The sequence below is a fragment of the Lissotriton helveticus genome, chromosome 9 (assembly GCF_964261635.1).
Source record: "Lissotriton helveticus chromosome 9, aLisHel1.1, whole genome shotgun sequence".
Taxonomy (NCBI): domain Eukaryota; kingdom Metazoa; phylum Chordata; class Amphibia; order Caudata; family Salamandridae; genus Lissotriton; species Lissotriton helveticus.
Genome location: NC_136070.1, coordinates 600,377,455 through 600,393,587, shown reverse-complemented (window position 1 = coordinate 600,393,587; position 16,133 = coordinate 600,377,455). Strand labels below are relative to the sequence as shown.

Genomic DNA, 16,133 nt, shown 5'->3' with positions numbered 1-16,133 from the left:
CTTTACCAGCTCTCTGGGAGAAGATAACTCAGAATCTACCAGATGCATTTCTCTACGGAACAATTTTTTCAGAACCTGCTCTTTTATCAATAGATTACACAGTCTTCATATGTTTCTACTTCATTACCTTCAATACAGCATTCCAGTGCCTTGACTGCAGAGTCCCAAAATCTACGCAAGTTTGTTTATGTCTTTTATGGATTTCCCTACATCTGTTTCTGTACTCCTCTGTAGTAAGTCCAAAGCCTTCCATGAAAGTATCTGTCATGTGATGATAGACTTCTGATCCTAGTTGAAGAGGTAGCCGAGCCGTATCTCTGCCCCTAACTGGTAGTAATTCCCACAGTAGTGAGTCCCAGTGCTGGCTACCTACTCTTCTCATGGTGCAGGTTCTCTCAAAAGTTGCAAACCATTTTGAAATGTAATCTCCGTCGTTGTAACTGGGGACTATACCCTTTGGAATTTTAGGGTCACGAGTTTCCCCACTGACCCTATTAACTTTGCTGCCACCATCTTTAGGCTTTAGGTCCACATTAACCCTTCTATCTTCTAGGGCTAGTCTCCTCTCCTCTAGTTCAAGTTTTCTCTGCTCCAGGGAGAGTTGGGCAAGCTTGTCCTCAAGGTCTCCTACTGCCCAACTCACATGTCTACAACTAGAGTGGCCTCTGCCACTACCTGCAGGAGAGGGCTGTCTTGGAAACTGCATGAGATCACAGTTCTTATCTTCTTCAACCACTTGTTGAGCCAAGACATCATCCTGTGTCTCAGGCTCACCTGATGAGGTTCTCTGCTTTAGCTTGCTCATCCTCCTACACTTGGAAGGCCTGTACTAGATCATCCTTTCTTTGTAGCCAATGCCCCAAGTTTTCACAAAGCTCTAAAATCCTGGATGCTGAGAGAGTGATCACCTCGAGTTCTGGTACACCCTCCATTGTGCTTACTTTATCTAGAAAGTGGGTAACTTATTAAAAAGGATAAAAATTCTAAAGTACTTTAGCCTACTTCCTAAACAACGTTAAACATTTTACTCTTTAATTTACTATTGCAGTAGGGAATTAACACAGGGCACTGACAATTTAAATGAAAACTATTTTTTCTAAATCTGAACAAAATACACTTTTTGATATAAAGTCAATTGAGGATTTTCATGCACAAAAAAATATACTTATGTTTAAGTGGTGAAGCGAAACACAAGTTCAGGAATCCCACAGCTGAAACACTAATATTGCAAGGTGAAAGTATTTCATGGTTTGAAGGGGTGCCTTACCATGGAATACTAGCACAACACACAAAGACGGACCCTGGTACACCTTCCCTCTGTCCTGATAGAGTGGCAAAGATCAGACAGGCTACTTAGAGGAGCATGTGTTAAGCTTTTTCCCATCACCAACATGGAGGATAAGTAATTGACATTATTCCAGAGAAATCCAACACCAATTCATAAAATCAGCTTACATTTTTATACATTGTAAAACACCAAAAGGAAATCGATACATACAGGATAACCAGAGTTATCAATTTTAAAGAAAAATATTAACGTTGCGGTCAGTGGGAAAACATATATAAGCAATCGGTTAATTAGAGAGCGAGTTTACCTGAACCCACTGAAGATTAAGGTCTTGTGAGTCCCTAGTCCAGTTCACAAAAGCCAACACAATTTTACCAGGCTCAGGACAGCGGGGTGCCGAGGGGCACGTTAGCTGTCAAACGGAGCAGTCAATCAGGCTTGCTATCTTTAAACGGGTTACCTTAGCAAAAAAGGTACTTGCGGATCTTGTTGAGTAATAACCTTTGGAACTTAAGCAGGGAGCTGAACCTGGACAAGGAGTCTCCAGGCAGAATGACTCTACCTCGCTCGGCGAACTCAGTGCAGAGGTGCTCTTAGCTATTCGTGCTGCTGAAAGGATCCGCGGCCAGCGGTGGTGGCAGGCGTGCCAAGAGAGGGTGAAAACAAATGCAGGATCTTTAAAACAAAGCCACAAGAGTGGCTGGTTGTTTGTGCCGTTGGATCTCTCCTCGAGTAAAGCAGGGAGTAGCCTGATTGACCACAGCAAGCTTTGGTACCTGCAAGCACTGTGGTTGATGAAATCTTCCAGAAGACCAGGGGAATGGTGTACAAAGCTGAGCCTCGCGGAGGGTCGGGACTACAGTTCCTAGAAGCCACATGCCCAGTGACTGAGCATCTACACCGGACGGCTCGGTAGACAGCACTTCAAGGTTGTGGATTTAGCAGTTTATGCCTGCTGACTGCAGGGGACTAGTTCCTCTAACACAAGGGAGTTCTTGTGAAGTCTGGAATTTGAAGAGGGGTCACTTTCCTTTTGGAACCCGTTGCTTGCCTTGATCGAGTCACGATCCAGCGGGTGCAGGGGGGCTGTCACAGGTGCGGAGCTTAGCACCTGTCTTAATAGAGTCCTGCCTTGTCGTGGAAATGGGTCACTTCTTGTTATCACATCGAATCTAAGGTTCTGGTGTCTGGCTGCCCCTTAAATCCTGGATTCAGAGGGTATTAGTGTGTGTGAGGACTACTAGCCAATGGGCATCTAGTGCTGCTGCTAATCCGCCCCAGTAGTTACCATATCCAGTGGAATTGTGTCAAAACTATTCAGAACTGCTTTTTATCTGAATTCAAGACGTCCAACACCATCCTCGAATGTACACCGCAGCTGCGACACCCTAGAGGTGTGGTCAGCCTTGTGGAGGTGCACGCCTTCTGCATAGCTAATTTCCAGCCAACCGACAAAAAACAGTGCCTGGGGAAGGGGTAAATTTGTTCTCGAGCAGGTGACAAGTTCCTCTGTCCCATTGTGCCGGTGAAGCCTTTGAGGCTAAACGCTGTGATGGTCCATTCATTAGCCATCCTATGTGGGCAGAGGTATCACCTCCTGGAAACACATGTCTTAGTCTCTGGCCTCTCAGAGAGGCACACACTTCCCAGCATAAATTCAGAGTTCTGTCTTGGCAGCAAACCCTCAGAACAGCCTGCCAAGGCACGAGAACACCGAGCTAACTTAGTAGGCCCTGTCTAAAGTGCCACTTAGGTACATGCTGGTTAAACCTCAACACCATTATTGTGTCAGGGGTTAAGATACCAAACACAAAGAAAACTGACAGTTCCATAATGGAGCTGAACACCTGGAGTATGTCCAGTGTCCAGCCCATGTTATTCTATGGAATGTTGGTCGCTTGAGGTAGAAATACGTTTAGAATTCTACCACAAGGCAATATATGCTTGCACATATATTTCCACACATATAATATAATGCACACTGCATCATGAGGTTTAAGATGCCTAACTTAATGGTGACTAGCATATATTAAATGCAGTGAGTTGACCCTGTCACACATGATCTGTGCAGGGTCGAACTAATGCAGGCAAGCTGCTAGTGGAGGGCTAACATGGCAGACCTGCAGCCTTTGGTTTCACTCGGGTCACTCAGGGGGGCACAAGTGCTGCAGTCCCGGGCTCTCCCTTTTACATCCCTGCCCTGGGTACCACTGGTACCATATACTAGGGCCTTACAGGGGAGTAAAAGTACTTGCAAATTGGGTGCAGAAATTCACAATTACAGTGTAAGAGAAAGAGCATTAGTGCTGGGGCCTTGCTAGCAGAACCCAGCACACTTTCAGATCAATTGCCACAGCATTTAGCAGAAAAAAGTGGTGGTGGTGGTGGTGGTGGGGAGGGGGGGGGGGGGGGGGGGGGTATATCTGCAAAAAGTCCAGTTTACCACACATATTATCCCTAATGAATGAAGGAGTAGAAAGGGCCTAAAATAAAATGGGTTAAACTACTGAAGAGGTCTTGAACACATGCACTACCTGCTACAGTACAAACTCATAAGCCTTCTTTAAGACTCCATTATGCAGGTCTCCTACTTCAAGACAGTAGGGGTCCACCTCACTAAGGACATCAGCATACCCACTCAGTAAGAGGCACTTTTTTCATCAATGGTTTTCCGATTCAGGACTTCTGAAAAATAATATTGCATACATTGACTGAAGCTAGTAGGTAGTTTCATGATGCTCTCAGCAAAAATGTCAGTGGAAAAGGTTCTCGCTCAATTTTCCTTCAAAGATCATAGGGGTCGCCTCTGAGGAAAGCTAGCAAGAGGACTCTCTTCCCAACTACCTGCTACTAAATATACCTGGAAACGTCCCTTGAACATGCACCCTGGAGTATTTTCATAAAGGCGTTGGAGGAGAGAGAATTAAATGCCATGAATTGCCAGTGCCTTGCCACTAAATTTTTAATGGGCTTGACGAGAGCAAACCAATATTTGGTAAGACCCACCTACAAAGAATTATTGTGAGCAAGGTGGGAAAGCACTACTGGAGCAACTACAGTATATCATTCTTCTGCAGGTGAAAGGATTACATATCAAATAAGCCATATAAGCGATAGTGCTAGAAAGTCACAACAGCACTAAGTACTAAGGGGCATAAGTGAATTTAACACAACTCCCAGACAAAACGCTTTGGAGCTTGGCAGAACAGATTGCAAAATTTAGAGGTTTGAATAATCTATAATTTGGACCCATAAACAGCATTTTCCATTTATCAGACCTTGAACACCCCAGAACTAACACTCATGCTCTGTATAAAAGATTTTAAACTTTAATGAAGCACATCGTATTTGTCTGGGCGGACTACTACCTGCCAAAGTGGCACCCACTGATAAATACTTATGTGGGCCACAGCGTCTGAAAAACCTAATAAATTCAAACATGGAAAAAAATTTAGAACGACAACAGTAGCCACACACTGGTAAATGGACATAAGAAGGTGGAAATGCAAATATGTGAGTCAAACGTTGCAGAAGGACACTGCCCACTTTATCAAGTACAGCAAGCAGATGGGCAGTATCAGGACTGGAGAACCCATCATATGCCATGTCCAGCATATTACGGTAGACCTTAAGATCATCCAGACTGTAGCTGGTCCAAACTGAGGCCAGTTGGGCACAGAGTTTAAATAAAACACTGCATTATTATGGTCAGCTTAATTAGAAGCCATTAACAACTTTCCATACAGCACTAGAAAAGAACATGCTTGTTTGAGGGCATAGATAGTTCTCAGAAAATACTCAACAAAATCTGAAATGTTCAAATGTTTTCTGTCCACATTAATGTTTTTCTACTTTCTAATAACCACCAAGAAACAGTTACATACCAGGCCGCACGATCACCAGCTTCGCCAGGGCACCTCGTGACCCTCGAAGTGACACCCTGCTGGGTTGTCTTAACTGGATAGGTGATCCTGATACATCAGTCTCTAGTGGGACATCAATCTCCTGGGCTACATCGATATCCTGTGCAAGGAGGCACTTCACTTCTGTTTGGAAAGAAATTAAGGGTATGATTATTTCAATATTTAAGTATAACTTATTGAAGAGAAAAACAACTACTAAATGCAAATAAATAGAAATAGGATTCAGGCCCATAAAACTCAGGGACCTGCCCACCCCCAAACCTGGAGCAGTGCATTTTCAGTTTTGGCTCCAAAGTTATGGAACTCCCCGCCTTTGGGCATCAAACTTCAGCCACTCATCTTTTTAGAAAACAATTAAAAACCTTTCTGGTTCAACTAAAGACACACTTTCACCTTGTATTTGTTTTTATTCAAGCAACTAGAGACCTGTGGGTGTAAGAGCTCTTTAAAAGTTCCATTTAGCATAAAATAGGACTCAGCTTTCATAGCATATAAGCAACTTGATTGATGGTCGAGAGAGAGACTGCTGGGTCTGAATTACCCGTGTTTGTATCCAACTTAAGAACAAATAGTAGGTCTGATAGTGTCCTGGTTTTGAATACTAGAGTCCGATTCTCGTCTGTCTGCCCTAGGACTTTTCCCATTACTACCTTTACCCCCATTCTCATGGTTAAAAGTGGCTCAAATAGTTCATCACTCTTCATGAAAAGTCAAACAGGTGTTCCTTCTTAAAAGTCTTTTCTCAAGAATCCCTGTTCCACAATCAAAACTCAGCTGCAATGCATTTCATGACAAGCAGTATGTAAACATACAAGATATTTGAAACATAAAATCCTTGCCTACATTTTTCAAGGTAATAAAGTTAGACACCAATAACATATTCAAAGATATGTTTGTGGCTGTAGAGTCGAAAAATCCAAGGGCATTGTCAATGTGACCACCTTCTCCTTATTTTGATGTTCTGGAAAATTCCTGTGTTTAAAGGTACAAGAGACCCCTGTCAGAAGCCATCAGACGAATGTTCTACAAGATTATGCTGTGCTGCTCATCAGTGGAGTGACAGACCCTGGAGGGTTTCTGGGAGATCACCCAAAGTGATTCTCCATTTTGTTTGTTTACCTACCACTCCAGGACAGGACCAAACTAATGCCAATACTTGGTGGCAGCTGATTCCAGTAGTCGAGTACTGTCCTTGATATTCAACAGGGTAGGAAGGGGAGGCAGGATCATACGGATCGTGGTAAACACATTAAGCTGTATTCCCTTATCCCCGCATATCCCCATGCATCCCTCCTTCGATTTCCCTCCGCAGCGAATTCCTTGTACAGCTGAATGCAGTGGCTGTCTGGTTTTGAATCATCATCCAGAGCAACGATCTTTTGTTGCACATGTCCGAAACCAGACCAGCTCCAGATGGCTAAGGTGTGCCCTTCCAAGACAGAAATACCTAGAAAAAACCCTGGTCTGGAAACTGGCCAGTGGCACACACCGTAGAGAAAGATTTAGTTCTCGGCCCTTCACTCATATAAGCTGCATTATACTGTGTTTAGGAATGGTCTAACTAGAACCCATAAAAGTAAAAGGTAGCAATGTTGCCTTCAAATGGTTGCTTTCGAGATGAAGCCGAACAAAAGGAAAATGCATGAGACCATGCTTCTTCCCCTCCAAATGTTTTTTGTACGAACTATGAACGTGATCCCACGTTAGAACTGAGAGGACTGTCCTCCGGGCTAGATATATTATCAGTCAGTCAGTCAGTAGGCTTTATTTCGATAAAACATATCTTTAAAAGCATTACATAGCACAACAAGTTAAAAACCAAAACATGAAAAATGCATCCACAAGATTAGATAAAATAATACAAATGACATCAATAAATTACTTAAGAAGGTCTAGCTACAATGACCATGATTAAACAATTTCATTAAGCCTTTTAGATCTGATCGACCAAGCCCAGCTCTCTAGCTCTAACTTCTCAGGTGAAAATGCGCTTTTATAGCATTGTTACTTTCATTAAATGCTGTTGCTGTATTGTAATGTAGGGAATTCATCACTATCGGTATTTTTATGAAGGTAACTAATCAAAAGGTAGTTTGAGATGATTCTGTGTGTGTTTGAAAGAATTCAGACTATCTCATTAAGGGTAAACAATAACTGTTCTTAATTTCGAGATTTTAATGGTTGCTCCTTTGATAGAAACTAACTATTACAAAACCAAAGTTGCTTTATATCTAGGGAAAAAATCATCACCATTTCCGAAAAACACGCTGCTGGATCAAGGGGTAGAGATGATTTTGTAGTGCAAATGTGGCAGTGCTTGGCGTAATCTATGGTGTACACCACAGGCTGATTCTTCAAGAATGTGTTGGTGAAAGTTAGCATGTGCTAAAAATCAGACTGTTCTAGTATTTGGGAGTTTAAAGAGCTTGTAAATTGGCCCATCACTCATGGTTAGCAGTCTGCTGGTGCCATTAGAGGGTGGAAGAAGTTTGTCTTCCTGGAGGTCCCCAGCAGAAGAACAGGAGGCAAGATTAGAAGCTAAACAGCCCAAGGTCTGGACAGGTCAGCACCAGGCTGCCATGAGCTTGCAAGAAGAGAGATAAGAGTGTAAACAAACCTGCCCCTTTTAGGCTCTTATTTTAACAGTAGGAGTGTGAGGCCCAGCAGGTCATTAATAATCAAATGGGGTGAGATGAAAAGGGCTAAATTCACTCTCCCCTCCTCCTTGATCTCCGGGCGCTGGGGCAGCCCGAGTTCTGGCATGGAATTAGAACGCATTATCGATATCACCCAAGCAAACAATGAAATAACACACTAATGATTCATTCATGCAGTCCACGCACCAGGCCACACACCTAAATTGACCCATTCAGTCTGTTGTTCGACACTTATTTTAGAGCAAGTGGTCTAATATGATTTAGACTAAATCTGTCAATCTCACCTGTAGTGCAACTTTCCATTTTTCTTTTCTTCTTGAGGTTCGAATAATGTGCGATAGACACGTGAAAGTCTCAAAACTTAAATAATTTTCAGTTGAGAACCTGATAACAGAAAAGCGAGAACACGTTTGAACTCTGCAGCACTTACTGTAACTTGTATCGAAATATTCATAAATACAAAAACATGGCAATTAATCAAGCAGCAGAATAAAATACAAAAAGAAACTGAGACACCAAATAGAACAAGCACTAGAAAAACAAATGGGATGGCCTGTGAATGTTATTTATTTTTATTGCAAGCATATTACGTACAAATAAAGAGTAAAAAAGCAAACATTCTGATGCTTAAATGGTTTTCGGACATGTTTGCAGTAAAAATAAATGTGTTATACCGTTTCTGTGCCTTGAGGGTTTGACATTTTAGTATATAAACAGCCTACGACCTTTTTGGTACAATAAGACGTGTGCTTCTTCATTGGTTAAGCGGTTGCGGAAATGCACGTTAATATGTAAGAATACACCTGTAATGGCCACAAATTCTCAAAAGGATTTACAGCCTGTGGTTCAGCCAAAAACCTCACCCCCAAATGAATCCTCTACCATAACATTTAATAACCAATTTCTTCCAGTCTTTTATACACAGGAATACTTTTATGAATTCTGATGTAGCTGGACAGCCCTCACCATCTGTGTCGAGTTCTACGCATACGTTATTACTGCATTCACCAATGTACCAAATAATTGGAACTTTTAATTACCTGCCTAAAAAATTAATATATTAACTTGGACTACACTCCAAACAGTTCTTCTTATTGCCCGACCTCTATTTGTGAAATGTCTCTCCAAGTTCCTACTGGTGACCTATACCAACCAACCAATCAAATAAGCGAGGATGAACTAAGTCTACTAAAGGGGATTGATTTATTGGATTCTATCTCACTTATCGGCTAAGATTCATTGAATAACGAGGAATAACCATCCTTTAATAATATGTTTCCTTACAGATAATATATTAATATTGATGGGAAATTTTGGGGAAATTTCTTTATTATGCATGATTATTTAAAACCGTTGCATACATTAAAACTTATTATAAAACATCTGATCATATATACTTAAAAAATACTGCTATATGGTCCACGTATTTAATTTCAGTTACTCGTTAAAAAAGACAAAGTAGAGATGGAGGAGGGCAAATGTCACTGTTATTTGACTTCTCCAGAGTGACATTTTTGGCCTTTTACCAGTGGGACGCAATGTTTTTGTAAAAAGGGTCATGGCCGGTGTAGGGAGAATCCTCGGTGTCATTGCCTTGACTCTTGTTTTCTATCGACAGCTTGCGACATTTCGTTAAGAGGAACCTCTACGGAGAGTTTGTATTTTAATTCACCGTGGAAAGCCTTTTTTCACCACTTTTTACTATTTTAAGTGCAACAAAAGTAGGTAGAAGTTTTTTGGGGACGTTGGCTCCGTTAGTGACTCTTCTCCCTGTTATTCTATTTTCTGGGCTTATCCGTTTGGCAAAGCTCCTGTTGTTGAGTGTTCCAAGGGCAACGTACGTAAATTTTCCAGTCGCTTAGCTGTTATGTCGAAAAACTTTGTTAGTCTGCAATTTAGCTGCACTCTCTCTGGGTTGAAACACAGCAGAGCCGCTTGTCTACGAGTCCTAACACCATATTGGTTGAACACAGGTTTTAGAAGGCTTATTCTTATATCTCTTAGGTTATTGCAAGTACACATGACATGTAATGGGTCCTCCACTCCGCAGCCGCAGAGGCGACAAGGCTGATCACCGCCTTTTCTCTCCCAGGGGGGAAGAAACTGATTAATTGCACCAATCCCCAAGCGGAGTTTTAAGAATGTTTCCTTTCTAATTGTTTTTATTCCAATTTTCAAGTAAGATTGCGTTTTTAAAGCTTTATACGTGTTCAGTACTACCCAACCGTGAGATCATTTGGATAGCGAGTTTTTATCTTCTGCAACTGACAGTTGTCGGGATACCTTTGTTACGTTTTTTTTTAAATACAGAGTGAGCCACTGTAATACTCCAGAGGTCTGTCAGTCCTAACAGTTTGATTGAGTCCGGCAGGTACTCTCTGGCTGGTGATTTTGTAGGACGGAATAACTCTGTCCATATGTGGCTGTTCAGGGATCCTTGTGCTGCTTCTTTGATTTTATGCCAGCATTTTACGTATGCTCCCCTTCTTTCGATTGATTGTTTTTGTAGCACAAACTCCAACCGTATTTGGGCCGGGGAAGCATACCTGGGGAGATGAAAAATGGATCGATATGTGTTAGTTATTGTATTTTCTACAGCTTTTGCGTCTTTGCCCTTCATTGCTGAGCTACCGTATGTTATTGTTGGATGAAGTTTCGCTTGTAGGACTTTTAATAATGGATCAAGTGTTAAGTCCGGTAGTAGCTTCTTTAGAGGTTTAATTGCCAAATATATCATTTCCCCTTTCCTCTGTACGGATTCTATCTGTGATTTAAATGTGTTGTTTTGGTCTAGTATTAATCCTAGGTATTTGTAGCTGGGTGCTTGGTCTAAGCGGTGCCCATCCAGGAACCAATTGAAACCTTTCTTCCTGTGATGATTTACTGCCATTATTCTTGTCTTACTATAATTTATTTTCAAGGCGTTACGTTCTGAGAAGCTATGGGTCACATTCAGTAGATGCTGTAATCCAATAGAAGTTCGACTTATCAAAACCAAATCGTCGGCATATAACAGGTTTGATAAGCTTATAGTTCCTAATTTTGGGGCATGGTTTTTACACTTGCCCAATTCCCCCGGTAAGTCTGCTAGGTAAAGGTTAAAAAGCGACGGGGCTAAGACGCACCCTTGTTTTAACACTTTTTTTTTTTTTTTCTGTAGTTTTTTATTGTATACAAAAATATATATTTACATGGAGCATGATATATACATGGTTGGAGGAAAAAGAAAGTAGAAGAAAGAAAGGCGGAAAGGAAAGAGAAGAAAAAACGCCCGGGGGGGGGGCATGGCTGTCTGCTTCCAGTCTCATTCGGTTAGTTCGATTACTAGTCATCAAAGTTCTGCTTGTCGTTGTCGTCTGCCATCCCTTCGTGTTGCTTGGTTTGCATCTTTGTCCCACGCCCCGGAGGATGGAGAGGATAGAGAGGATAGGGACGGATCGAAGAGGAAAAAGAAAGGAGCGTTGTAGGTTATTTTCCATTTGTAACCGCATGGACCTTCGGCTGACCCAGGACCATCTCGCCTTCAGGAAACAACTCAAGACCTGGCTGTTCGAGCAGTAGCATACCCCTCCCCCAAGCGCCTTGAGACCCTCCCGGGTGAGTAGTGCGCTATACAAATGGCATGATTGATTGATTGATTGATTGACCGGCCGGGTGTACCGCCTCGCTGATTGGCTAGATTCGCCGCCTATGGGGGTTTGTGCGAAGATAGGTAGAGGTCTAGGGAACCCCACATGTTTGACTGCCTGTGCCTTTTCGGTGACTGTTTCGCTGTGATGTTGTCAGCCCCCCTTAGGAAGGTGATCCAGTTAAGCCATGGCTGGGGCGCAGCTTTCGATGTGTCTTTCCAATTGCTGAGGACTGTTTTGACTGCAGCCGTCAGCAGTAGATCAATGAGGTCCCGGTCTTCTGCAGTTGTGATTGATGGGGATGTGAAACTCAGGACCAGGCTTGGGAAATCTATGTGTATGGCTGCTCCTGTGATGTCATTAATATGTGTCCCAATTTTGTCCCAGAATCCCTTGACCTTAGGACAGCTGAGGAGTAAGTGTTCCAGGTCTCCCTTCCCCTTGCCGCAGTTCCAGCAGGAGTCGTTCTCTCGGATCCCCATGGAGGCTAGGCGGGCTGGTGTCCAGTATGCCTTATGTACTAGCCAGTATTTGGTCTGGTTTAGGGCTGCCGTTACCTTTTTCCTAGAGGTGGATCTCCATAGCTCTGCTTTCTCATCCTCGCTTAGCACCCTCCCCGCTAGTGCTCCCCAGAAATTCGTGACTTTCTCGTTGAGTTTCGTGGATTTGGGGCGTAGGGCTTTGTACAGGTGTGCCACTTGGTGTCCTAGTGTGTTGAGTTTAGCGGCGTGTTGTATGAGCGATGGTGTTGGGCTATTAAGGTTTGCCTTCCTGACTGCTACCTTGATTTTCAGGAAATTGTACAGTTCTATGTTCTGTAGGTTGTGTTCCTCCTTGAGGGTGTCGAAAGTTGCATGCATGCCTTGTTTCTGAAGGTCGTAGGCGGTGGAGATGCCATGCCTATACCATGAGTGCATGTTGAGAACCTTATCCCTGTACTTGATTGTGGGGTTGTGCCAGATGGACTCGAATAGGCTTTTCCTGATGCTTATTGTCAGTAGTTTGTCAACACTCAGAAGCGCTGTTTTTGTGTTCTTTAGGACGGGGTTGTCCTTGATTGCTGGGTGTCGGGTGGCCGTGAGAAGGGTGATTGGGTTCATACCTTTTAGTAGTCCTCGCTCGAGTGACAGCCATGCGGGGGTGTATTCCTGTCTCGGGTCAAGCCATGCATGCTATCTGGAATCGTTTGAAGTTGGTTAAGTTAAGACCACCCAGATCTTTTGAGAGTCTGAGCTTGTGTATGCTTATTCTGGGTTTTTTCCCCCTCCACAAGAAATTGTTCAACATTTTGTCCAGTCTCTTGTGGAAGTCTTCTGTGTTTATTAGTGGAAGCATGCTCAGCATGTAGTTAACCATCGGTGTGAGCATCATTTTAATCGTCTCCACTCTGCCCCACCATGTTGTGAATTTGGGGGACCACCCTTCTACTCTGACCTTAATTTTCTGGATGGTTGCTTGCTCGTTGTGTTGCAGTGTTGCTCTTAGGTCTCTCTCAAAGAGGAGGTCCAAATATTTTATGGGTTTCTGTTGCCATGTTAGTCCGGACGTTCCTAATACCGTTTTTGTTGTGTGGACGTTCAGTGGTTTGCATTCGGATTTGTCCTTGTTGAGTTTGTACCCCGCGACCTGGGCATATTGTTCTATCGTGTCAGTCAGTGCTTTGATGGATCTCTCTGGGTCTTCTGTGACTATTAGTACATCATCCGCATATGCAGCTAACTTAAAGGTTTCTCCCCCTAAAGGTATTCCTGCTATGTCTTCGTTGGTTCTGATCATGGTGAGGAGTGGTTCTATGGCTAGTAGGAATAGGGCTGATGATAATGGGCACCCTTGTCTCGTGCCCCGACCTAGCTTAAGTATGTCTGACGTGCCTCCGTTTACTACCACCCGAGCTTTGGGGTCTTTGTATAGGGCCATCACCATCTTCCTGTAGTTTGGTCCTAGCCCAAATTTCCCCCTGCATTGATCTAGGAATGGCCAAGACACCCTGTCGAACGCTTTCTCAGCGTCTAAGGGTATCATGACTGCTGCGTTGCTACTTTTGGAGGAGTGGTTAATTATGTGGCATAGTAGCCTCGTATTGTCGTGGGACATACGGTTTTTGAGGTAGCCTACTTGGGAGTTGTGTATAAGCTTAGGCAGGTATGCGTTGAGTCTGTTTGCAAGTATTTTTGCGTAGATCTTACAGTCTACATTTATGAGTGAGATTGGTCTAAAATTCTTCGCCTCGTTTGCGTCTTTCCCTTCCTTTGGTATTACTATTATATTTGCCTCTGCCATTGTCTGTGTCATGCGTCCGTTCTGGACACACTCCGTGAAGACCTCTTTCATGGTTGGTTTGAGAATGTGTAGGTACTGCTTGTAAAAACCAGATGTGAAACCATCTGGCCCTGGTGCCTTGTTGTCTTTAAGGCTTGCCGTGGCTCTCCCTATCTCATCCTCCGTTATGGCCAGCTCGAGGATGTCACGTTCCTGGTCTGAGAGTGCTGGTGTAGATATGCTTCCTAATAGTTCTTTGCCCCCGTCAACCTTTAGCTTCCCATCTTCCGTGTACAGTCCCTCGTAGAAGTCTCTAAAGACCTCCAGAATGTCTTTGTTTGCAGTCTGGGACTTGTTATGTCTGTCTTTAATGGCTCCTATCGTGTGCTGCTTCTGTTTTCCCCTTAGGTAGGATGCTAGGTTTTTCCCCGCTTTGTTTGCGGTGCACAGGTTAATAGATTTGTATTTATTAATCCAGGTCCCTGCTCTCTCACTCAGTATTCTGTTGAGTTCGCACTTTCGTTTAGTTAGGCTTGTGAGGGTGTTTTTATCTTCTAGGTTGGCCGAGCCAATCAACAAAAAAATGCAACATCCTGAAGAATCTGTGCGCCAAACTTAGCCTGAAGGACCCATGGCGCCCAAGTAACCCAGACGCCAGAGAATATACCTTTTATTCCAACCCACACAACTCATACAGCCGAATAGATTACATCCTCATGTCAGGAACACACACCCACCTCATAGACCACACAGAGATTGGCCCAAGGACAATATCAGATCACTCGCACATAAGCCTAACGCTATCGGGGAAACACAACGAAAAGCCAACTCGGAGATGGCGATTCGATGACAATCTACTCTTCAACATCTCAGCGAAAGCAGAGATAGAGGAGGCAATAAAAGAGTACATGACGACCAATGACACCGCGGAGACTAACAGGGAGCTGCTATGGGACGCCCTAAAGGCCACCATCAGAGGAACCGTTATGACAGTCAAGGGTAGGCTGTACAAAGAAAGAAACAAAAAAATTGTAGACCTAGAGGAAGAAATTAAAAACCTTGTTTTAACACTTTTGATGTGGGGATTTCTTTTGATACGAGAGTCCCTGCACCTAGCTTTATCCTTACTCAGGTGTTTGTATGCAGGTTCCTTAACTGGTCCAGAAGCGGAGGTGGTATTCCCATCCCCTGTAGTTTTTGCCAGAGCTTTGTCCTGTCCACATGGTCAAAGGCGGCTGTAAAGTCTATGAAGCAGAGGAACAGGGGATATTTCCCCTGTTTTGCTGCATCCATTAGTAAAGTTAGCGCCATAATATTTGTTATTGCTCCTTGACGGAACCCGGTTTGTGTTGGTGAAATAATGTGGTTGTCTGAAGCCCATGTTAGGTCGTTTAAAATAAGCCCCGCAAAATATTTGGCTTCGGTGTCAATGAGGGCTGTCAAGCGATAGTTTTTTGGCTCTGACCTCTTCCCTTGTTTGTATATTGGCTTATGATTGAGCCTCTCCAAGACTGTGGAATAATAGATGTTTCAAATGCATATTTAAAGACAGGTTCCAGTGTATTGCTCCAAAATTCAGGATCATGTTTGTTCAGCTTTGGCGGAATGCCATTAGGGCTTGGAGCGCCTGCCTGTCTTCCCTTTGCTATTTGTTTCTGAATTAAGGTTGTTTCCAGGCTACTAGGCTTCTCTTTTGTCAGTATCAGTGTCAAGTCCGTTTCCCTTGGTAGTTGGGAAGATGCTTGGGGGAATTTTTCATCTGAATGGACGTGATTTAAGTCTGGCTTCTCCTTCATCGAGCTAATCACTCTCTCGGAGCTCTGAGTGGCGCTTTGAGCAAGTATTAAATTGATTCCATTAAAATGATTATAAAGAAAGTCAACCCAGGCCGCTTTAGAGATGTTAGCGTTTATCCCAGGATGGGTTGGGCGTTGTAATCTATTAATTGATTGCCAAAACTTGGCGCTGTTTTTCATATTCGATTCGTAGAGTAGTTTAACCCATAGATCGTTGTTCAGTGATCTTTTTCTGTCCCATCTCCTTTGCTTTAGGAGAGCCTTAGATTCTCGGAGAGTTTGCTGCAGTTTTTGGTCTGTCGGTGACTTACGAAGTTGCCTTAAGGTGTTGTTTATGATCTGTTTCGTTTTTTCTGATAAAGGGCTCATTGCCTTTTTTGTTACATTGACAACCTTGCTGCTCTGTTCCTGATTGATCCCAGTTGGAGTTTTATCTCCCAGTGACGTGGTGAATTTTTCCCAACTGTCCATCGGATTTTCTGAGTTTTCCTTTGCACGGATTAGTATATTTTTTGCTGTACTTGATACTAACTCCATGTTGGTTGAGTTGCATCTTAGTCGCTTTGGATTTATTGCTTCAA

The 16,133-nt window shown here is 43.2% G+C and overlaps 1 protein-coding gene across 2 annotated transcripts in view; it reads right to left on the bottom strand.

The window, feature by feature from the left end:
- Positions 1–16,133, bottom strand: part of LOC144781655 (uncharacterized) — a 196,511-nt gene that overhangs the window by 147,294 nt on the left and 33,084 nt on the right. For both annotated transcript variants that reach the window (XM_078660620.1, XM_078660621.1), the window contains exons 2-3: positions 8,153–8,252; positions 5,173–5,334 (exon numbers count right to left, since the gene is read on the bottom strand). In XM_078660620.1, coding sequence (XP_078516746.1) covers positions 5,173–5,334; positions 8,153–8,171 — 181 coding nt within the window. In that variant the 5' untranslated portion in view covers positions 8,172–8,252. The remainder of the gene's footprint in view (positions 1–5,172; positions 5,335–8,152; positions 8,253–16,133) is intronic.